The sequence below is a fragment of the Phascolarctos cinereus genome, unplaced genomic scaffold (assembly GCF_003287225.1).
Source record: "Phascolarctos cinereus isolate Bilbo 61053 unplaced genomic scaffold, phaCin_HiC Scaffold_5;HRSCAF=322, whole genome shotgun sequence".
In the NCBI taxonomy this organism is placed as follows: Eukaryota; Metazoa; Chordata; class Mammalia; order Diprotodontia; family Phascolarctidae; genus Phascolarctos; species Phascolarctos cinereus.
In genome coordinates this window covers 139943112-139968878 of record NW_027555958.1, presented here as the reverse complement: position 1 = coordinate 139968878, position 25767 = coordinate 139943112, and the positions used below count along the sequence as shown (strand labels likewise).

At 35.8% G+C, this 25767-nt stretch overlaps 1 protein-coding gene across 1 annotated transcript in view; it reads right to left on the bottom strand.

The window, feature by feature from the left end:
- MAN1A1 (mannosidase alpha class 1A member 1) overlaps nt 1-25767 on the bottom strand; it is a 173135-nt gene that overhangs the window by 13099 nt on the left and 134269 nt on the right. Inside the window, exons 7-11 of the mRNA XM_020971639.2 lie at nt 23794-23917; nt 19106-19199; nt 15149-15264; nt 5986-6205; nt 4518-4690 (exon numbers count right to left, since the gene is read on the bottom strand). Coding sequence (XP_020827298.1) covers nt 4518-4690; nt 5986-6205; nt 15149-15264; nt 19106-19199; nt 23794-23917 — 727 coding nt within the window. The remainder of the gene's footprint in view (nt 1-4517; nt 4691-5985; nt 6206-15148; nt 15265-19105; nt 19200-23793; nt 23918-25767) is intronic.

Below are 25767 nucleotides of genomic sequence, written 5' to 3'. Positions count from 1 at the left end.
CTATGGTTACACAGTAGTTTTTTGAGGTTAGATTTGAACATTATTATCTATTATAATTATTATTAGACAATGGTAAGCAAGCCCTGGACAGAACAGACCAGAGAATAGGCCAGTATCCAGAAAAAAGGACTTCAATTTCTGATGTGTTCTTGGAACAATGCCTACTAATGCTGATAACAGAATTGAAAGAAGCAAAGATTTTACTGGACAGTTCAATGAGCATTGTAATTGTAGTCTTGTCCTCATTACTCAATAGTGATTGCAGGTGAACTCATGGCTGCTTAAAGGTGGGAGGTATAGAGTGAGGGGTGGGGATGTAGCAGCTTATGGGAATGAAAACCATCTAGTTATAGTGAAGGTTCTGGAAATAGGAGTTTGGAGGATATAAAATTTGGGTGTGAGACTAAAGCTCACTAAGATTTTCATCAGTCACATTGCTTTGTCTGGTGACTATGTTTCTTTTCCCCCCTGATATTTCCTTGGCAGTTAAGCAGACATGTTTGTATTTATACAAGAGACTCTAAGCCTGGAATCCAGCATATCATCTTAATTTCACAGTTGAATAAAACATTTTCATTGTACACAGACTGTGACATCAGTAATCTGGTTTTAATTCTTAAAATATGGCAGAAGGACAACACTAAAACATCAATACTTTCAATCAGGAGGCAGAAAACTTTAAAAATCATAAAAACATAAAAATCGTATTTTGTTTTGGTGGTCTTAGGTCAAGTTATATTCATTTTCAGTTTGTTCATAATACCTATCTTTTATTTCAGATATGCATGTCCAATCTATAGAACTAGTTATAAGGAGAATAAAAACGTCCTAATATGGAAGATGATTTGTTTGGAGAAAACTGTCCCAGGGAAGAAAGAGTGTCATGCTAATGCCAGTTACAGTTGCCAAACACAAATGTTGTTTTTCTTTTCTTTTTTTAAACTAGGAGTGAAACTCCCATCTGAAAAGATCCTGATGCTATTGATTTGTGAAGAAACATAGGTAGCCATAAATTCTTATTTGGGTTACCCAATACCCTACATAGTAAAGAATGGTATAGAAATAAGGCAGCAAGAACTGCATTTGAAAAGAGTGTGGGATTTGAAGTTGTACAACCTAGGGTCAAATCCCAGTTCTGACACTACCTGTGTGACCATAGACAAGTGACTTCACTTTTCTGTGCCTTAGTTCTTTCATCTGTAAAACAAGGGGATTGGACGAGATGACTTCTTAGGTGCCTTCCAGATCTCAATCTCTTAATCTACCAGTCTAGGCATTTTTTCATACACTAATGCTAAAGGACAGGGGAAAAATACCGTTGGATCCCTTGATGAATGAGGTTTATTACTTTAAAGGGAATCTGTAAAGGAAATCAGGATATTTACACCACTGAGGAAGATGCTTCAGGATTAATGGTTTCCTTCTTGAAAATCTTTGGGTGAATTTAAGCCATCACTTCTGTTACTATAAAAACCTAAGGACTAGGAGTTTATCAGGCCCACAGTCTGAGTGTCAAAAGATCTAAAAACAGACATTGGAGAAATAACTGGCGGCATAATCTGAAGAAACCAATGCTTAGCTGTTGCTCTTAACTCTGCTAGGTATTTTGCAAGACTCTGATTTTTTTTTTTGGGTGCAGTGGAGAAAGCAGCTCTTCTTGGTTTCAACTCAGGGAACGATATGCCTTCCTCCTCAGGACAAGCTGATCATTTGAAATCTCATGACTATGAAGAATGATTCAGGTTTGGATACTCTATAGCTTCTCAACTCTGCCTCAGTTGCCTTTCCCCTTTGATTGAAGGGAAGAGTGCTAAACTCTTCCCAAAGCCTTCCTTTAGAAAGGGCTCACAACCTTCCTTGGTAACTCCATTTTCTTTCAGCAACTCTTCTGGGCTTGCTTTGACTTCACGGATAACACTTCCCATGATGAACTCCCCTACCCCCATCCTGGTTTTTAGTTTCCTTTTGTGTGTTGTCTCCTCTTATTAGACCATATGTTCTTTGAGGGCAGGGACCGTCAACTTTTTCTTATTTTTATCCCCAGTGCTTAGCACAGTGGCTGGAACATAGTGTTTATTAAATATTTACTGAATTTTTTTTTAAGTGTGGGGAGAAAGAGCAGAGAAGGAATATTAATGGCTACTAAGGGTTAAAACAATTTTTAAAAAACAACATTACTTATTGGGGAGATGGAGGGAGGACATGAGACATGTGAAGTCCCTGAGAAAAAGAGAGAGGAGTTAGAGTGGACAGTTGGGCCTGGAACAGGTATTCAGTAGTCATTGGCTCCAGGTCATATCTGTCATCTCAACTAAGCCTATGAGAATTGAGCAGGAGGAGGGTAACTTGGGTGCAGGATAAGAAATAAGGACCAAAAGTTAACCTAGAAGACCTTCTAAAAGAGCAGCTTAGCTAAGTCAGGGGGGACATGACCAGGAAGGCCTAGCTTTATGATTCTGGGTAAAGACCCAAATATCAGATGGTAGATGAAGCAGCATAACCATGAAAGGCAGAGCTACCCATTATAAGTGGTTAAGGTATTTGCACTAGGCAATCCTATCAGAAATAGAGAGGGTGGGTGGAGGAGGAAAGAAGAACTTTTAGAGCTGAGGCCTTTAGGACAGCTAGGTGGCTTAGTGGATAGAGCAGCAGACCTGGAGTCAAGAAGATTTGAGTTCAAATCTGACCTCAAACACTTAACAGCTGTGTGACCCTGGGCAAGTCATTTAACTCTGTGTGCCTCAATTTCCTCATCTGTTAAATAAGCTGGAGAAGGAAAAGGCAAACCATTCCGGTATCCATGCCAAGAAAACTCTATATGGGGTCATAAAGAGTTGGACAAGATGGAAACAACTGAACAACAACACTGAGATCTTTAGAAGGGAGCTTAAAGACCTGAAGCACAGAATAAGAAAGCTTGAGAGACTAAATGAAGAAATTAAAAAAAATTTTTTTCTATAAAAAGTCATAGTACACGGCATTATTTCCTTAGATCCATGGCCAAAGAGTATGTGGAAAGACATATGTTGCCAAACCAGGGCATTAGGTCTAGAGCCCTTCAGAAAGGTATATGTAGAACATCTGTACTGGCCTGGCTTCCTACCCTCCGGAACCCAGGGTTGGGGGAAGTAGATTCTGGAAGACTGAGCTGGTTTTATTAAATGAGTTCCCTAGCTAGAAGAGCAAGAACTCATATACCTAATAGAATGGGATCAATATGGAAAGAAGATAAGAGCTAAAAGAATAGGTAGAGCTGTCTGTAGTTGGCATTTAGGACTAAGGTTAACTCATAAGGCAGCTATAACTTGTAAACCTTTAATTTACTAAAAACCTCTTTCCCTCATACATATAACACTACTAATAGCTAGCAACTATATGATACTTGAAGGTTTGTACATTTGTTATCTCATTTGATTCTTACAACAACTCTGTAAGCTAAGTACTATAATTATCTCTATTTTACAGATAAGGAACCTGAGTTGAAAGAGGCCCAAGTCATAGCTAGTTAGATGTTTGAGGCCAAATTTGAACTCAGGTCTTCCTGATTCTAAGTTTTCAGCTCTCTATTTCTATGTTATCTAGCTGCTTAGTAGTAAATCTTTTGAAAAAAAACCCCAACATCATAAATTTAAGAAAGTTTGCATGACAGTGAGCCTTATGTAGATGGTAGCAGGAAAAATCTACAGACAAAACAAGAATGCTAAATCCTTGATTTGCTGATGGAAAAAGAAAAAGTGGCATCATGTGGGGGGGTCTTGGGTCACTGGACACTACAGAATTAAAAAAAACATTTTTTTTCACTTTTTCATGTGCATGAAAAACCAAGTACCTAATCTACAGATTAACCACAACATTCCCAAGTATGGCTCAAATAAGATTAAAATATAAATGAGAAATATTGAACAAAATTAATTGAGGTACAATAAAACATAGATAATGTAAATATATGATTTTCTAAATGAATATGCAGCCCTCAGAGATTCTTAAGTATAGTTTAGGGCCCCATGTTTCTGTTTGAGTTTGATACCTTTACTGCTGAGAATATTTTAAAGTGAAATTGGGAGAAAAAGTAGATAAGGCACCAGGTAAGATCCTTAAAATTCCTTAGTATTTCCTGACATGTTTATGCTTTAAAAACAAAAATATACAACTTGGAAAACCTGTATGAACAGAGACAGTGAAAATACCAGACCCATGAGAATGTACAATGACTACAATAATGTAGATAAGTAATGATAATGATGCAAAAAAAAAAGTCTGTCAACTGAACATTTTAAAAAATACTCAGGATAGATTCAGAAGAGTTGTAGACAGGCAAGCAGGCCAATGTTGGTATTACCATGCTAAATGTATTACACACACACACACACTTCAAAATAAGAATAAAAGAAATTCATGGTTTAATATGTAAGCCTCTCCGTGTTCACTGTATACAAAAATATTCATGTTTGCCAAATTCATAACAAAAAATCACAAAAGATAACATAAATATACAGAAATTAAAATGAAGACAGTACCTCAACAGCTTCCCAGGCCCATTTTCTGTACTTTGGATCATGGGTTAATCTCCACATGTACATATAAGTCTCAATCACTTCAGGTCTCAAGATGTAATATTTTTCACTCTGCCTTGTAGCAATAGCTTCCACTCCACCATCAAATCTGAAAGCTTCTGGTCCAAGTTTCATTGCTAAAGAACACAAATGAAAACAGCAATGGTTAGCTAATACATTGGATTTTACTTTTACAATTTAAATGATCTCAGAGATTTTTTTGGCTATAATCAAGAGAAAGATAGCAAGTTGAATACTCTGAAACTACTCAGATATACACAATTCCACTTAATACTTAATATTGATTATATGCCCTAAGTGAAGTTGGTCGTAAGTGTATTTTAGAAAATGGCAAAAAACCTCCCAAACCCCAAACACAATTCACTTTCCACTCATTCATTCATCATACATTTATTAGTATTTACTGTCTGTATGCAAGGTAATGTGAAGTATTGTATCCTAGTTAGGTCAATATCAGTTTGGAGGCTGAGAATTCTAACTGATTGTGACCAAAGCAAATTATTTCTCTTGCCTGCAATTCATTTCTCCTGTATCTAAAGAAGATAGTAATAACCATGAAGAAGAGGCTGCTTGGCTTAGTGGGAAGAGCATTGAACTTGCAATCAGAAAACCTAGATTTGAGGCCAAGTTTTGTCACTGACCAACAAATGGCTATGGGCACAAGGCACTTAACTTCTTTAAGGCTCAGTTTCCCCACCCACAAAATAAGCTTAATAATATTTATATTTCCCCCATGGGATTGTCCTGAGGAATGTGCTTTGTACGCTATAAAAGTATGACATGAAAAGTTTATGGAGATGAATGGAAGACTGCAACATTTATTAACCTAGTATCAAATGTGACATGTGATAGTTCTTAATATTAAAATTAAAAAAAAAGAAAGTATTATATAATTAACTATTCAGTTATCTATCTTTCATACTTAATGGTGTTGACATATTTAGGGAGCATAACTTAGAACCTCTGCTGAAGTCCTACTCTGATGCTGTCATTGTTTGGAAGAGACCTGGGTTCTTCTCAAAGGCTGTTCTCTTTCAGTGAAAAAAAGTATGACCAAAGCTAAGCTAGAAAGGCTTTTCAGTCTGGGTCCAGTATGTATGTTGTTCAAGATCAAATGAGCTAAATACAGAGAAGCTCATTACCTGGAATTTGCCCTTCTAATGATTTTTCTTTTCTGTCAGAGCAGCCCACAAAGATTGCCTACTAAGGCAGGGATGGGTTTAGATCTACATCAATGGAGGGAGCGAGTGAGTACATAGACCTAAGAAATCAAAGGTCTTTGAAGCTCTAAAGTCTGATTTAGAACACTTAAAAGGTCTGTGAGTATACTTAAAAATGAAACAGTTAATTTTTCTATACTTAAGCAAAGCCATGTAAGAGGAATTCAAAGAAAGAGAAACATGGTACTTACCAGTGCGGTTATATGATTCATAACATGTGCGGGCTATTTCAGCACCAAGTTCAATGTGATGCTGCGTTAGCTCTGGAGAAGCACAGGCTGCACCAAGCGCAAACATGCCTCCAGCAAAACAAGTCAGATGACCCATTTTGTGTTCCAAAAGGCCACCTTTCCACTCTGCAATGTAGGTCAGACCACCGCTGGATTTCCGGATTAAATGAGTCTCAATGGCCTAAGAAGGAGATTTCATTTTAAAGTTTTAAATTTTAAAGATTTCAATTTAAGCCTTTGCCCACTTTCTCCAGCTATATAAATAAATAAATCCCCGGAATTAAAAAAAAAAAGTACTGAATGGTTGTTTTTGGCCCTTGTGATTTTTTGGATTCCAATTCCAATGCAGCTATAACATCCAATTTAGGCAGCAACCCATCATAGGGAGTAGTCTGAGGCAGACAGAAATTGTGACTTGTCCAAGAGCTGGTTTAAGAGTGAAAATCAGGATATGAACCCAGATTTTTCCTGACTATGTACCTAGTCCATTTGCAACAACAAACTATTTGTGAACCTAACAAAAAATTTTAAAACATGATCTGAAATTTTATATTGCTAGTTTACTTTGTTTCCAGTCCAAGGTGGCCAGAATATGGAATGTAGCCAAAGCTATGAGTTCAATCCTAACTAATTTTGCTTTGTTCCTTAGCTACAGATGGACTCTATTCCTGATTCCTAAAGTGACTTGATCTCAGTGGCTTTCTAAGAAATACCATAGACCATAGGGAGTGTGAGGGGAGATTTGGACCCATGAAGCAGTGCACATCCATCCCCACGAATAGGAGAAAAAGAAAAAACAACACTTAATGCATAGGCCCTACTAGTGGTAGGTCAGTAACATCTTTGTGTGTGAAATACAGCATATCACTACAATGAGAAAAAAATTGGGATGTTTCCAGGTATAGTTCTTCTATGAAAACATGTTTTTTTAAAAAAAAATAAACTTTGAATTAAATTTCTCAACAGGAATATTTTGAGTTTAAAAGTAAATTATATAAACTGTCATAACAGGCACTGTTTCTTTTTGGTCTTATATTTTGGTCTTATATTAGCACAGTGTTTGGCATATAGCAGGTATACACTTAAATGCCTGTTGAGTGATGGACTAATTTAGCTATGCATTTATTTGTTTATTAATTTATTTACTTATTTATTCTGAATTTGACACCCCCCATGAACATTTCCATATACAAAGAACAGAAAAAGAGCATCATATAAGTCAGTCAATAAATATCTATTAAGTGCCTATTCATACCAGACACTATACTAAACTGAAGATACAAAGAGTCAAAAGACAGTTTCTTGCCCTCAGAGATTACACTCCAATGGGGGAAGACAACAAGCAAACAAACATGCACAAATCAACTATATACAGAATAAATAGGAAGGAAATAAGAGAGGGAAGGCACTAGAATTGAGAATTTGGGAAAGACTTTCTGTAGAAGATGCAATTTTAGTTGGAACTTAGAGGAAGCCAGGAAAGACATTAGGTAGAGCTAAAGAGCATTCCAGGCATGGGGGACATGAATCTCATTATGTACAGTTTTACATAAATGCTTAAGTATGCACAAAATATACACAAGGTACTTTTTTTTTAGGGGAAGAAATTAACAGGAGGATCATGAAAGACGTCATGTAGGGAGTGACATCTAAGCTGGGCTGGGCCTTCTAAAAGGAGGAGATGGGGAGGAAGTGCATTCCATTTCACTCACGGGAAGCAGAGGGGAGCAGCCAGTGAAAAGGCATGGAAATGGGAGACAAATTCGGTGTGTGAGGAATAAAAGCAAGAGGGCCAGTCTGGCTACAGTGGAGAGTGTGTGGAAAAAGAGGAACATATACTAAACCTGGGGAGGTTGGAGTTATGTTGCTAAAAGCTTTAAATGTCGGGATATAGTATCTGACATGATTTCATAGGCAGTAATTCCCATGTCCAGAAAACACCCCCTCACTTGTCTTTCACAATTATTATATTCCATTAAGTCTAGCTGAGAAGCCTCCTTTTGTATGATCCCTGCTGCTCCCTTCCTACCATCAATTTGCTGTTACTCTCTTTTCAAATTACTTTGTATGTATTTTAAATCACATAATTCCTTCTATTTAACTTTTATATTGTATCACCAAAATAGAATGTAAGATCCTTGAAGGCAAGGACTATTTGCTTTTGTCTCTGTAATGCTACCTCATGGCAAAACAAAGGATCAATGATTTGGAGCTAGAAGGAATCACAGAGGTCATCTCTTCCAATCCCTTCATTTTACAGAGAAGGGAGTTGAAGTCTGAACAAGCTGAGTGACCTACCTAAGGTCATACCCATAGTAAGCAAGTAGGACTAGTATTCAAACACAGGTCTTCTGACTCCCAATTCAAGGCTTTCCCCACTTACATTTCATAGTACTTTTTTGTGTGTTTAATTGAAATAGGACCTTTAGAGAGAGAGAAAGAAAAAAAAGAAGAAAGAATCTTTGTTCCTAAGGAGGGCAAAATATTATATAAGAAAAAAAGATACATATAGATATATATGCATACACACATATACATGCATTCATACTTGTGTATGTGTTTATATATACATATATATATATGTATATATATATATATATATATACATATATATATATGTATATATATTATATATATATACATATATATATATGTATATATATATATATATATATATATATATATATATACATAAATTTTACGAGCAAAGTGCTATGAAAGTAAAAAGGGAGAGGGAGAGCACATCACAAGGGTGGGGTAAGAGATAATTAAGAAAGATTTCACAGCATGGGGAGAGTAGAGTTGGGCCTTAAGAATGGATAAGAAATGGAAAAGCAGAGATTGGGGTGAGGGTTGGAGAGGTGACATCAGAGATGTCCCGAAAAGTATGAGAAAAAGGCACAGAGGTGGGAGTGTATGCAGTTGTGCTTCCTGAATTAGCCTATGGTTAGAAATGGGGAATAATGATGAAATAAGGGTGAAAAGAAGGCTGGAATCTTGATATGGATAGTCCTGAAAGTGAGGCTAAGAAGAGTGAACATTATTTGGTAGACAGCAGGGAGTCATTGAAGTGGATGGCCATGATCAGAGTTACAAGTTAGGAAAGGTTGCCTGGAGACAGGACTTTGCCCATTGTAATTGAGCAATTAATACTTTTTTTTACATGTGAGAATTGAATTTTTATTTCTGGTCGATCAATCAATAAGGGCTTATAAAGAGCCTAGTATGTTCCAAATAATTGTGCTAGGCTCGGGAAATACAGAGCCCAAAACAAAACAGTCTTGGCTCTCTAGGAAATTACATTTAACCAGAGGAGACAATGCAAACATATATTAAGTGGATCTGAAATATATACAATGTAGGGGCAGCTAGGTGGTGCAGTGGATAGAGCACCGGCCCTGGATTCAGGAGGACTTGAGTTCAAATTCGGCCTCAGACACGGAACACTTATTAGCTATGTGACCCTGGGCAAGTCACTTAACCCCATTGCCTAGCCAAAAACAAAAACCAAAAACAAATACATACAATGTAATTTGGAGGCAAAGACATTTAGAGGTAAGGATCAGAAAATGCCTCATGTAGGAGGTGGCATTTGAGTTGAGCTCTGAAAAGAACCAGGGATTCTAAGAGGAAGAGAGAAGGAAGGAGATTCTAGACATTCATAGATGGAAAGAGAAGATGGAATGTTTTGTATAAAGGTGAAGAAGGCTGTTTATTATGTATCTCTGGGTCTATTTTCTTCATGCTGCACTTAAGTTCATTAAAATGGAATTGAGTTCATAATCAAGATTGGGTAGACACATAGTAAGCTCATTTTATATTTCCTATTCCCTGACATTTTTATGTATACCAAATGATAACTAAAATCAAAATAGTAGTGACTGAATGAACAATGCTTATGCTCATGAACTCTGGTTATTCTAATTTTATAGTGGGCTTAGTATTAAATTAATATTTCATACTCTCTCGATATAATGGAACATCTTAGCTGTTTACACTGCTCACAGCACAAGCTGCAATAAAGTCCTTCAAGCAGAGACTTATTCATCATCCAAGAAATTATTCTTTCTACATAACAACAGTAATCACTTGAGCATGGATAAAGATGCATTCTTGTCCTGTGATGGGTCCTCAATAAAGTCCTATGCTCTTTTTGGCATGATTCTGATCAAGTTACCAGGTCCCAAATCACGTGATACTGTAACCAGTTCCACAAGTGAATAATTTTCTGTGGTCATAGTCTGAATTATTTAGGACATCATATCATGAAGATGATTCTGAGTTCTCTAAAGCTAAGGCAGAAGAACACTGTGGTTTTAGCTAGGTTCACCTAGGTGATTTTTTATTTTTTTTAAGCCATGGCGACAAATGTAAGAGGTAAATATACAAAATGGCCCTTGGCCCTGGGTGGTTCACTCCTGCTTTCGTAGTGAGGGTGGGGGGATAGTAGAAAATGGGGTTAAGGTCTATGAATAAAATAAAGCCAAAAAGAGAGACAAATAGTTATTAGTGATTCCTCACACATTCTCCATAAAAACTATAGGGAATTTATTTCAAATAAACAGATACCACATATTTTGTGAGTGCATACTATATTGTCTCCAGGGCAAAAGTTTTTAATCAAGGGTCCCAAGTGTCTCAGAATGGAAAAAAAAATCCCATTTATCCTGTATATATCATGTGTATACATAACTGTTTTGAGCTTCTTGATGGTGGGGACTATTTTTGCCTTTACTTATATCCCCAGTGCTTAGCACAGTGTCTTGCATATCATGGATGCTTGCTTTATCAAGCAAAATAGAGACTGACTTCACTAACCTTTGGTTTCCTTTTTAATCCTGTGTGTCTTGTTTCATGCATTTAAAACATTATTCTGTGAAGGGATCCATAAGCTTCATCAGACTTCCAAAGGGGTCCTGGACACACAAAAAGGCTAAGAACCCTACTCTGGGATAAAACACAAACTCTTCTTTTTAACCATTAAATCTTTTCCCAATATGTCTCAAGGCTATCTTTTCAGGCATCAGTGATCAAGTTAATGATTAAGTACCTACTATGTGTCTGTGCAAAACAGGTACTGTGCTATATTGCAGATTCTCTCCCTTCATACACCCTATGTTTCAGTCTTGCTGATTCCCATGCCTCCTACCTCCCATCTTTGCATCTTAAAATCACCAGCTTCTTTCTAAGTTTTGGCTCAAGTGCTACCTTCTATGTAGGACTTCCCAGTCTTACCAGTTATTAAAATCTGTTCTCTATTCCTACCACATTACTTTTTGTTTACTCTGTATATAGTTTAGATTTATATGTTCACATCTTTTCTCCCCAGTAGAATGTAAGCTTCTCAAGGGGAGTGTGTGTGTGTGTGTGTGTGTGTGTGTGAGTGTGTATGTATGTATGTATGTATGTATGTATGTATGTATGTATATATATGTATATATTTGTCTTTGCATCCCCTAGCGCCTAGCCCAGTGCTCCACACATACTTAATAAATTATCATTGAACGAATGTCACATTTTAAGATTTCTAAATGTGGTGACCATGAAGGAAGAGTTATATGTGCTTTCTTTCTGCAGCACCATTCAGTGAATGTTTTCATTAAATGACATGGAGCCATGTCATGCTGATAATCCCAGTGAAGTGGCTAGTGAGGAGAGTAATCAGAAGACAGTAAGTTTGAGGCTGCAAGAAATGTATTAAAATAAACAAAACAAATATACGGTTATGGGACCAAGCAATTGCCAAATTTTATTTTGAAACTGAGGCTAGTAAAATGCTGGCCAATCTGATCCAACCAGCTTTTTTCTGCACTTGTATTCTGAATACCAGAAAACTCTAAATATAATTCCCCTAAGGCTAATTCTTTCTATTACAAGTTTGTACCCACCAGAATTTTAGGTGTATGTCATCTTGACAATAACCACTGTGTGCTGTAAGTGCAATTTGTTGCCGCTTCTCTTAAGAAAAATGCTGCTTTTCAAAACTAGGAGCTTAATTATTATAGTTTTGCTTCCTAACTAGAGCATTGAATGGATTGAGAACTTGCTTTAACTGTTAAGAGAAAAAGGAAACATTTTTTGTGTGATTTCTTCTTAATGAGTTTTTCCTGTCAATGAGTTGTCTAAAGGGAATGAATTATAAATTGTGGGTTACAATTTTCCTCTAAAAGAACATCACAAAACTGTCAGGTGCCTTTCTTAGAACATCAAAACAACTCAACTTAGAATATTCAAGCAGGCTACTGTAAGAATAATTAGAATGTGGCATAAAGGAAACCATAAGAATTGGCTAGGATTTCTGTGTCAATGGTTCCTAAAAGTAATTCACTAATAATAAAGCCTTTAGTTAATAAGGTATCTCTTTCTATTCTTTACCAATGTCTAATGGACTAACATCATTATACAAAGAAAGGTTCTAGATAGTAACCCCTGGGGTCTGTAAACTTATATGGGAAAAAATTTACATTCTCATTTTTTACTAAGCTCTAAACTGAAATGTATAATTTCTTTCAATTATTTAAAAAGGTTATTTTGAGAAGGCACCCATGACACAAAAAGATTGTAAACCCCTGTTCTAGGTTAAAATCTGGCATCTTAAAAGCTTAAAGAAGAGAACGACCAGGACAATCCTCATGGTCATTTAGCTGGATCTTGTGTGCATTAGGCCTTTGGTAAATCTTGTTGAATGATTCCTTGTGGTACGGATTCTTACTCTAGTCCTGCAGGTTCCAACTTGTACTTGGACCAAAAAGTTGGTTTTCTCTGGTTAATTTAAGAGGCGCCCATTTTTATTCATTAGGCCTCACAAAACTGGATGATCTTTTTTTTTTTTAAATTTAAAGTCATGTTGTACCTGAAATATGGTAGGTGCTTAATAAATGTTTACAGACTGACTGACTAACATATCAGAAAGTGATACCTAATCCATATGATTAATTCACAAGGGCAAGTTTTAGTGACACCAGACTGATCTAAGCATTTAACAATGTTTTCACATTAGACTGCTTAGACACAGTGCTAAAATAATGACTACTCATTCTTGATTATGTATTCATTTCTACTTTAGTGAAATTACCACTTTTCCCTTACTAATTCTCACTTAAAATTTCTTTTCTTTTTCACATTCATATTAAGTATATTTTCACATTAGTCATGATGTATTATAGAAGAACTAGAACTAATGGGAGGAACCATAAACAAAGAAGAAATAAAACAAAACAACAAAAGAAAAGGAGAGCAAATAGTATGCTTCCATCTGCATTCAGACTCCAAGGTTCCTTTTCCGGATGTGGCTAGCATTTTCCATCATGAGTCTTTTGGAGTTGTCTTAGATCCTTGCATTGCTGAGAAGAGCTAAGTCTATCAAAGTCAGTCATCGAATGATGTGCCTGTTACTGTGTACAATTCTCCTGCTCCTGCTCATTTCACTCAGCATCACTTCATACAGGTCTTTCCAGGTTTTTCTGAAGTCTGCCTGCTCATCATTTCTTATAGCATAATAGTATTCATTACATTCACATACTACAACTTGTTCAGCCATTCCCCAATTGATGGGCATCCCCTCAATTTCCAATTCTTTGCCACCATGCAAAGAGCTGCTATAAATATTTTTGTGCATATGGGTCCTTTTCCCATTTGTATGATCTCTTTGGGATATAGCCCTAGAAATGCTATTGCTGAGTCAAAGGGTATGCATAATTTTATAGCCCTTTGCGCATAGTTCCAAATTGCTCTTCAGAATGGCTAGATCAGTTCAGAAGTCCACCAATAATGCATTAGTCTCACTTAGAATTTCTAAAAAATATTCAAGGCTTGAGGAATTCATAGTCAATTAATCAATATTTATATAATACCTGAAAGATGCCTAGCACTGTTTTATTGCATTAGGAATAGTAAACACATCCAAAACTGTGATAATTACTGATACGATAACCACTTCATGAATATATCCTAGGAATAGTTAACATTTTGGTAGAGCTTTAGTAGAGCTTAGGGTTTGCAAAGTACTTTCCATACATAACTTCATTTGATGTGGGTAACTTTACAAGTTGTAAAATAAGTCTTACTCACTTTATACAATAGATTCATTCTTTTTAGTTACATGTGAATTCTCATTTTTTGTAAATTAAATAATTTCCCCTATGACTTTATATTTCAAAGATCTCTAGATCATTTCTTATTTATTTCTGTATTTCCTACAAAGCCACTTAAAGTGGGGCAGCTAGGTTGTACAGTGGATAGAGCACTGACCCCAAAGTCAGGAGTACCTGAGTTCAAATCCCGCCTCAGACCAAACACTTGACACTTATTAGCTGTGTGACCCTGGGCAAGTCACTTAATCCCAACTGCCTAAATAAAAAAGCCACTGAAAGTGCATTGAAAAACCCATCAAGCACTCCGTAAATGCATGTTAAGTTGAATTTCTGATTGATCTTTAATTAGCAGTGATTCCTTGTAGTTTAGCTTTAAACTTCCCTGGCCATCTCTATCAGCCTTGGGTAAGGAATTTGACATTCACTTCCATCTGTGAACAAAAGTTTAATGCAATGAGAAACTCTTTTTCTAAGGAGCCCAGAAGTGAATCCTTTTATAGAACAATCCTTTTCTAATGTAAACAAACTTGCCTTCATTTATCAATTTGATAAAATGTAGGTTTTTATATACAGATTTTCTTCAAGAGGCAAAGTACTTGCCAGCTTTTAAAGTGGGGGTAGCTACCAGTCTAAAACTGTTAGATGGTCATTTGATTAATCTTCAACCTTGGAGGACTCTATCCAGTCAGTGAACATAGCATCAAGACTCAGTATCTTCTGAACTTTAATTGTGGCTTGGTAATAAAAAAATCAAACAAACCAAAACTCTTTTATTCATAAAACAAAGACTGTCTCCATGTCCAGGTATGCAAATTTTGAGATTTGATATGTATTAAAAACTTAACTGTTCTAAGACTAAATATTTTAAGTATTATTCTAATTATAAGTATATCAATCAATGTTGACCTCTACTGCAGTGACAACATTCTGTAACTCACAAATATATAATTTCGCTTTTTTAAAGGAGTAGGTTTAGCAGAAACATTAGAGGTTAGAATTGTATGACAAGATGATTTAAACATTGGGCTTACCTGAACGGCTGCAAAATACATTTTCTTAGCTTCTAAATCTGTCTTGTCTGACATTAGCCATGCCTTCAGCAAATATTCATAAAAGCTATCTCCTAGTCCTCCAACTGATACATGATCTGAAAAGATTGGGAAATAAAGAATTTTGCAGTGATACAAACTTCAGTTTAGGAAATATGCCACAAGTGGTCAGGAACAAGAATACCAAATCCTATAGAAGAATATTCTGAGATGAATAACTGTGACTATCAACTAATACAATGTATTATTATCAGAACTATAATTCATTATCATGATGGTTTTCTAAATGTAAGCCTGAAGCTATCAGTGGCTTAATCTTAAATAAAAATAATCTTGTTCTTAACACTCTACATTAAAAAAAAACCCTCATGATCTCCTCAGCCTTTTGCCAAACTAAATTTGTACCTGCTACAAAAAAAATCTGAGCCACAACTAAAGCCATGCAGCCAGTTCACAGGCTGGGATGTCCTTTGGGAAGGGAATTTCTGTTACCATTGCTTAACTTGTGAAAATAAAAAAAAATCAAATATTGCTATCATTTTTCTTCATGTAAATCCTTATTTCAAGTGTATTTAATTGTTCTATATTATATCTTAGTGTATTCTTCCTACATGAATGAATGAGGGCTTGTCATGAAGAGAAGGATTATTGGATTATTATTGATTCTATTTCCATAGCTAAGTGGCATGGTGGATAGAGAACAGGAAGACCAGAGTTTAAATCCAGCCTCAGACATTTACTAGCCATGTGACCCTGAGCAAGTCACTTAGCCCCATTTGCCTCAGTTTCTTCCTTCGTAAAATAAGCTGAAGGAAATCGCAAACCACTCCAGTGTCCTTGCCAAGAAAACCCTAAATGGGGTCATGAAGAATCAGACATAACTGAAAAGACAAAGCAACAACAACATTACATTTATTCAGTTCAGGAACTTCTGCATGGTATCACAGAAAACACAATTAATATATGAAGTTTGAGTCCCAGGTTACATATTGGGGTAGATTTTTACTATTTATAGAAACAAACGTTTTGGTTTTTGACTTGAAATTCATGCTTTTACTTTCAGTTTTGCCTGTTCCCCCACTATAAAAATGATCCATTTAAAATATTACTCTTACAATTCATAGGTAAGCCGATCCGCTGGGAGTAACTTAAGTTTGAAATGTTAAAACATTTTATTAAATCTTTCCTGTAAAATGCTCTGTTTCTTGCCTGTACGGAAGAGCTGGTTACATGAAACAAATAAATGAATATTAAAATGTAGTTACCAATGTATTTTTCTTTTACATGCTACCATTACCCAAGTTATCAAAACTTATAATCAACTTCAAGTAAGGACCATACCTACAAAAATGGAAATATAACTTTTAGGTAAGACTTATATTTTCACTTAGTCAAAAGATAGTTTTGCTGATTGAGAATCGAAAACAGTGTTAAATGTTTAGAAGTCTGTTTTCAATACTGAAAGGTTCATTTCTGAATAATAGCTTGAACTGACCTTTAAAGTTTACTAAATTAATCATCACAGAAATCCCTGACATTTGCAAACTAAAAAAGCCTAACCACAGTTTCATCAATAATAAGTCCTATTATTATAAACATTTTTTTAAGAGTCAAATCCAGTTGATGTGTGTTAAACCAAATTACTGTCCGGTTTCTGTCAAAACAACAAGGACTAAATGAATTTACTGGAACAATGACAATGGTCCAGCTCTGTACTTCCTAAGCATAGCCATGGTAGTTAAAAACTAGCCAAGTCGGAAGCTTGACTTTTTTCACTCTTGGAGTGATGTTACTGAGACTACTACAACCTAGTCTGAGCATTACCTATAGTAGTAGTAAGTATCACTTACACACACACACACACACACATACATGCACTGGTGCGCACGCACACACAAACTACAAACATAAACATCTAACAAACAACTCAATATAAAAGAACAGAAAAAGGATTATATATCAAACTTAATCTCTACCATGTGCCATTTTTAAAAAATGTGTCACTCAACACAATAGTCTCAATTATGTCTTGGTTGTTTGTGTTACCTTGTGACCTTTCCTTATGTTCTCCTCTGCATGTTGTCATTGGTTTTTATTAAAACTTTTGTTCTTACATTCCTTACGTTTCCCCTTTGTATCTCTCCCCTTTACGCCCCCTCCCAGAGAGCTATTCCTTATAAACAAAAAAAAAAGGAAGCAAATAAATAAATGTTCAGTCAAACTAATCAACCAGTCCATGTATTGAAAATGCACAATTCATGCACTTGGGGATTAAAACAAAAATGGAATGGCTGTATGATTTGACGAGAGAAATTCCTTAAATCATTTTGGAAATTACCACGGTTGGTTGTTCCATGTTCTTCAACCATGAACATCCTTATATTTGGAGAGAATTAATCACAATGATACAAACAGGAAAAAGTAAGAGGCTGTCTTTTTGGTAATTCAATAAACCATGGAATCTTCCTCCACTCTGCATTTGGGTGATTGTTTTTGTAGACAATGTTTCTGTGTAAACATGTTAGTGGACCTAGGAGATAACTCACTGATCCTATCAGTGAGAAAGGATTGACTATTTCTAGAAGGAACATCAATTCTCATGCCCAAATTCGCTAAATTGGGACTCTAAGAGCGTGAAAGTTAATGTCCTTTGACGAAGAGAGTAATTTATTCTTTCCTGATAGGGTCAGGCTCCATAAAATTACTCTTAAGCATGGGGCGAGTATTTGAGGATAGGGGTCCCTAATACTTTAAATGGAGAAAAGACAGCAATTGAAATTGATTTTTGAAAAAAGAGACAATGTAACATTTTCATCTTTTTTAATTCTTATAGACTTCATTTGATTTGTGTAGACTTTTTGTAGTACTAAACATATTTACCAAATGTCTTATTCTTTAAAAATTTTTTTTGGCAGCTTTTAAAACATAGTCTAATTATTTTACCTACTTGATTACCAATTTAAGTTAGCAGAAATACATTGCTCTGAAGTTAATAACGTTAATGGAACTCATCATGAATACCACACATTTCTTTTTAGTTATTGATGACAGAATAATCTGTTTCTGTTTTTAAAAACTTGAGCACATAAATGTAGCAAGACAGAAGACATGCATAGAAGAAAATGAGAAAGGGGTTATGCATTCCATTTTCAATTCATATTTCTTTTTTCTATGACAAATTCCCCAATGAAGAGTATTCATTATGTCAAACAAGAGAGTGATGATTATTCTGTCAATAAGCATAGAGCCTCTTATTGTGGGCATCAAAGCCAACAAATGAATCTAGAATGTTAGTGACTAGCACAGAGTGGTATCTCAGAATAATAATAAAAGAAAAGGAAGAAAATGCTAAAAAAGGAAAAATAAAATTCATTAAAAGAAGACAAATCAAGGAAACACAATAAATATTTAACAAACTAAGGAATACTGCAAAAGACAACCTCCTTCACAAACTGCTTAAAAATTAAGCATGAAGCCCATAATCCTTTACTTCATTTTGTTCATGGAAAAATCCAACCTACCAAGGTTTAGGTGATCTGAAGTTTTTTTTTTTTAATGAGGGGAAGAGAAAGGAGCTCAAAGCAAGTTAATTATATAAAGGGAAGAGAAAAATTACTTTTCTGAATGACCTCTCCTTTTCTGAAACCTGAAATTTGCATAACAACATTTACCATTAATCATTAAACATTAAAAATTCAGAAACTGGGCAATGTTTTGTAGCCTGGATTTTCCTTTTTCATAAGGTAATGTGAATTTTGAAAATCCCATTTAGACTACAAGGTTCATAAACATCCAAATCTGTGGCTTCTCCACATTCCTCTGAACATTTTAACCATTAATAGGCTTTTTTTAAAAAAATCACCCACAGTTTCCAGACCTATCCATGTTAGTTATAGTGGGAGATAGAAATAATTACAAAAATACATGTTCTTGACTTACGTTGACCCCACTGTCCACTACTAGGATTTAGATAGTTGGGATAAAGGCCTTGTGGTTTATCCAGTGTGTTCAGAACATTTCGAATTCCAAACACCTAAAATGGAAGATAAAAATTTTAGAATGCCTGAGCTTCAGAACTGGAAGAGATTTTACAGATCAGTTAGTCCAACCTCATTTTACCCATAGAGAAACTAAGGCTTCCAGAGGTAAAATGACTTGGCCCAGATCATTGGGCTAATAAGGAGCAGGGCTGAGCCTATCCTGACTTACCATCTAGTGCTCTTTCCGTTATATGGCATGTTTTGATGACAAAAATTCCAACATGAAACTAGTACACAACTCATAGTTTTATCTAAAAATAAATTAAATGTTTGCATTTTTTTTAGGAAAAAAAACATGTAAGTAGTATGGAATGAAATATCAAAGATTAAACCCCTGGTTCATTCTTAATATAAAAAATTAAAAACCTATCAATTCAAATGTCTTAATGACAACATTGTTCTAAAATAAAGTTAATTATTAATTTTGTTTGCATGGTTCTTATTCACATTGAAAAGAAGACTGTTTATTGTGCTACTTTTTTTAAAAAGGAGATACTAATAAGCAATTGGGCTGAAACAATCAGTTTATTTATTAGCAATGACAATGACTGTCACATCATTGAATGCTGACTTAGAATCTCCACATAAGTCATATGTGAGCTTTAAATCTCAAGGTTAACAACAGGCTAGATTTTCCATCATATGCCACCTTAATACAAAGCCCTTTCATAGAGTGAATTGTTTTGGTACAGACTCATCTGTATTCTATGAAACCAGCAGTGTCAGGTTATATATAATAAACTGTACTGTGTACAGCTAGTTTCCCTTATGAAATTACTTTGCACAATTTGTATTAATTTATCTGTGTACATGTTATTTTCTCCTAAAAGAACATACACCCCTTAAGAGCAGGGACTGTTTTATTTTTGTATTCATATATTCAGTTACTAGCAAACAGAAGATGCTTAATAAGTGCTTGGTGAATAAATGGATGTGTACACAATGAAAAAGTGTGTGTGCATGTGTGTTTGTGCACGTGTGTGTACATATTGCTGACTCATTCTACATCCACTAAAACTTTCATATCATTTTCTAATGCTTGTTTAATTATGGTTCCCTCATTTTGTGCTCATAAGGTCAAATTTTTAAAAACTCAAATGAAAGATTTTTATCCTATTAAGTATTATCTTGTTATTGGATGCAGTTGGTGGTACATGACTTGGAACAATGAAGGAGTTCAAATTTGGTCTTAAATACTTAATTGACTGTGTGACCCTGGGCAAGTGATTTAACATCTGTTGGCATCAGTCCCCTTAATTGTAAAATAAGGATAATGATAGTACCTACCTCACAGGGTTGTTGTGAGGATCAAATGAGACAAATCACATCTAACCAATCTTTTAGGAACCAAGGATGTAGGCCATGTGGGCCAGGTGACCTGAATTCAAGAAGAGTTTCTTACTGCCTCTTTATTTAAATAAGGTATCAGCTTCCTTTTGGCCATTTTTGTTTTGTCCTTTCCAGTCCAAAGGTAATTCTTGTCAAAGAAAACATAAAATGCAAGACCATTTTGCTGCACAAATGGCAAAATTTACAGATGGCATAATCGTCAGAATCTGGACCTAGAGTTGGAAAACCTGAGTTCAAATTCTGATTTTGATACTTACTAGCTATGTGACTTCTTGCATCTCCCCACCAAGGCCTCACTTTTCCATCTTCACCATACCAGAAACTAGGCCTCCATTCTTGGCTTCCAATGGTTTTGGTAAGTAAGCCCTTTGTCTATCTAGAGGAACATTGCTGACTAAGTTAGAGGTAGGTAGGTGGAACAGGCCCGTTGCATTTGTAGTCAGGGAGACCTGAGTTCAAATCCTGACTCAGACACTTAATTGTGTGACCCTGAGCAAGTCAGTTAACCTTTCAGCCTCAGTTTCCTTATCTGTAAAATGGAAATAATGATAGCAATTATCTCAAAGGATTGTTGTGAGGATTGAGATAATATATGTAAAGCACTTTAGAAACCTAAAAGAGCTGTATAAATGCTAGTTATTATAATTGTGATGATAATAATGATGCCAGGGAAAGGGACTACAATGTTATTTCTCATTACTAAAGTATCCCCACCATTCCTTCTTTTTACTCCTTCCACTTTCCAGTTCTTTTTTATATATCTTTTCATATTGAAATGTAACCTTCTTGAAGGAATGCTATCTATCTATCTATCTATCTATCTATCTATCTATCTATCTATCTATCCATCCATTCCCACAGACATGTTTTTTAACTTCTGAGCCTCAGTTCCCTTGGTGATAAAATGAAATGGGGATACAAATACACATACCACATGGAACTGTTGTGAGAAAAACTCTTTGAAAGTCATGTAAAAGTAGTTTTTCTATACTACATTATTTCTTTTCAAATGGCTTTTATGGCTTTTTTTGCCTTCTCCTTTCCGCATACACTCTGCTCCCACCTCTGGATCCTCATAATAATCTTATGATGTATATGGGAAATTTTTAATAACCCCATTTGACAAATTAGGAAATTGTAGTAGAAAAGCTAAGTGATTTGCCTAGGGCCACATAGGTAATTAGGGGCATATCTAAGACTAGGATCCAAGACTCCTGATTCTTGGAATAGTGTTCTTCCTAGGATTTCACTATTTAGGAATCACTAATCTTGATTCTAGGAACAAGAAGTCCTAATTGAAATCTAGTCCCATAGCAAATGCCTGGTAGACATATCTATCTAGATGTTCCATCACATGCTCAATTTGTTCAAAATAGAATATAACTTTCTCAACTCCCTGCTCCAAACTCATTCTTCTTCCAAACTTCCCTATTTATTTTGTAATGTTTTTATAGATATCCTTTAAAAAATATTATATAGATTTCTATCTTTATCCCTCTTCTCTTTCCTTCCCGGACAACCATCCAAAAACTCCCCATTTCTTGAGGCTACCACTGTACTTTCAGTGGCAAATTTAGGGCCATCCGCAACTCTTCCCCCCATGTTCAATCAGTTGTAAAGTCTCCTCAAAACTACCTTCACAACATCTCTTCCGTCCAACCCCTTCTTTCTATTTGCACGACCATTACTCTTATTCAAGTCCTCATCAAACCATCACCTGGCCTACTAAAATAACCTCCAGATTGGTCTTCATGCTGCCAGTCTTTGTCCTTTCCAATCCATCTTCCACAAAGCTGTCAAAATAATTTTCCTAGGATACAATTCTAACTCCCCCATTCTCCTTCTCCAAAATCTCTAGTGGTTGTTTACTCCCTCTAGGATAAAATGAAAATCCTTACTCTGGCATTTGAAATCCTTTGCTACTTAGTTCCAACCCATTTTTTCTAGCCTTACTTTTTATTACTTGCCCTGTTACTCACTCTACAATCCGGGCAAAATGACTTACCTGCTATTCCTCAAACTCAATACGATCTCCTTCCTGTGTTTTGCACAAATTGTCCTCCAGGCTTGGGATATCATCCTTCCTCACCTCTTCCTTTTAAAGACTCTCTAGCTTCCTTCAAGTCCAACTCAGATACCACTCTGTACACTCAAATTGTTAATGACCACGCACTTGTAGGGTTTGGACTCAGGGTGCTCAGTTTCCTATGCCATGCTGCCTCTCTAAATGATAGTTAATTCAGCAGAGAAACTGGTTATGTGGCAAACGGGGAAGGGTTATCTGTTAAACCTCTAAGTCTGTGGATGTTCCCATTTCCTACTTCTCTTAACTCTTCTTGCTCTAGGGAAGGGGTCTTAATCTTTTTGTGTGTGTGTGTCATAACCCTTTCACAGGCTGCTGAAACCTATAGAACTCTTCTCAGAATAATGTTTTTGACTGCATGAAAGACATAAAATTACAAAGGAAGTCAAATGTTAGCAAATTAAGAGATGTAATTTTTTTCCCATGTAAATTCATGGATCCCCTGAGATCTACCCATGGTGGAGGTCTGTGGATGCCAGGTTAAGAAGCCTTGCTCCAAGGGGTTTGCCAGTGTTACTCAAGGGAAGCAGAAGTCCAAAATCTTTGGAAAATTCTTGTTCTTCCCAAAGAAATGAAAAATGGCTTCTTCTCACAAGAAATTGAGGGCTGATTAACCGAAAATATCACATTGGTAAATGTTAATTAAGTAATTACTATTTAATCCCAAAATATGCCTCTGCTTCATAGAAATCAAAAGAGTCACAGAATTTCAGGGTTAGAAGGGACCTTGGTGGCCACCTAGGCCAAGCGCATACCCAAAAGGATTCCTGACTGCGATCCTGACAGGCCTGACAAGCCCAGAGCTGAAAGGTGGAGTAGCTTGTTCATGGAACAGCCAGGAGGCCACTGTTACAGGATCAAAGAATACTTTGTCTTATATCTTACCCCCCGCCCCTCCCCCCAAGTTTGAAAATGTTGTTTATGAAAGCCTTTGAAAGCTAAAATGAGGATTTTGCATTTGATCCTGGAGATGACAGGGAGTCTTCTCTTGTCTAGATTAGACATCCCCAGTTTCTTTAACCCATTATCATAGGGCACCACCTAAATATATTTTTTTAAAGAATAGGATACACAGAAATGCCCAAAATTCCAGGAAAAAAAATATTTCTAGAGTTGGTTGTTTTTGAAATACAGGTTTTGCTGGGGATTCTCACCTTTTCAGCAAAGACTGGATTTCCGGATAAATGGCTCAAATGTACAAACTCCAAATGCAAGGTTCCAAATTCTGCCAGAATACTGCTTCCTCCAGATGCCCAAGGCCAATTTCGACCAATTCCACTAAAGAAAGAGAAGGATGGGCATTTTAGGAACCACTAATTCCAGTATTCAAGGTTCTAGTAAAGCTAAGAGAGGTTGAATTAATTTATTCAATTATTTGTAAATGTACAAATACACAAACATTTTGGATATGCTTTAACATAATTATTAGCAGGTAAAGGATGTAGGGTGACATTTTCTTTACTTGTCATCCACAAGTCACAACAGAACTTCATCTCTTGTCTCAAAGGGAAAACATAGCCAGTGGGGCTAACAAAATCAGACAGAAGTTGTCTAATCCAAATTGTTAGTGAGCCAGCAACTCATTTAGAAGGTGCAGGGTGGTTCTTCTCTTGTAATGTGATGTCCAAAACCAAGTAGAGTTTTTAAAAATTTTAATTAAATTTAGGTTGTTTTTGGCCCAAACATCAAGTGGAACTTTAAAGACAAGATTGAAAAAGAACTTTGTGGTTGGCTAAATTTCAAAGCTCTACAATTTGACATGAGCTCTATTACCACAAGAAAAGGTCCTCATCAGATCAAGGTACATTCTCAAATACAAACTTCTTGTGTTGTTTTGTTTTCAACAGTAGTTCCCCTCCCCCCACCCCTTACCAACCATTCTGCTTCTAGTAGTACCTCAGTTCCTGGGTGATTAAATCTGTTCATAATAATCCAGATAATCAGCCACGTGACTTCCTAGTCTTGTGTGCAAATATGTATATATGCGTATAAATATATACAAAATTTGAGGCAAAAGCTTTTTGAAGTCAAAAGCTAAGGAATAAAAAAACACTGATGATTTATGTTACTCATGTTTTACTCCCCAAACAGGAATTAAAGGGACATACAAAAAGTTTGGGCAGCTAGGTGACACAGTGGATAGAGTGCCAGGCCTGGAGTTGGGAAGACTCATCTTTCTGAGTTCAAACTCAGTCTTACATACTTACTAGCTATGTGACCCTGGGCAAGTCATTTAACTGTCTGCTTTAGTTTCCTAGTCTGTAAAATGAGTTGCAGAATGAAATAGCAAACCACTCCAGTATCTCTGCCAAGAAAACCCCAAATAGGGTCATGAAGAGTGGGATATAACTGAAAATAACTGAACAAAAATAACAAAAAATTAAAAGTTCACGATTTTATTAACAGCACAATTGCTTATGAAAAGTAATTAAGAAGAGCTTTATAATGAGACAGCATGATATAAAAATGAGTGTAAAAAGATAAAAGTTAATAAGCACTAATTTACTTGTCTAGAAGATGATTAGATTTTTTAAAAATCTGCCTGTTTGGGGGTTTGTTTTTGATGCTATTAACTTTTTACCCATTTCACTGTTTGTTACCATATTCTACTGAGCCTCAGTTTGCATGTCTCTAAAATTAGGGGAACAGAACTAGGTAACTTCAAAGGTTCCTACTAGCTTTCAATGCTATGTTCCTAGAAAAAGATTCTATTCCAGAAATGTAGTTTTTACTTCATTTGTAATTTGTATTTTAAGCATTTAAACAACCTCCTACCTATGTTTGTCTCCTATAACAGTGAATAAGTAAGAATGTTGATTGATTTTTGGTCATTTCAGACTAGTTACTTCTGTCCCTGTATCAATGATAAGTGAAGCTAGTCTCTAGTTTTCATCTACATATACATAGCTCTCATCTCTTTACTGCTCATTTCTGTTAAACACCTGTCCAAATAATCTTTCCTTCTACATTAGGCTAAAATCACAAATATCTGTCTGCCTAGGAGAAAGTAATTCAATAATCCGCCCCCCTCTCCTCCAAACAGATCTAAATGCAAATCAAAGAAAAAGTAAAGAAAATCAAATATCTATCTGTCTAGGAGAAAGCAATCCAATATTCTGCCCTCCCCC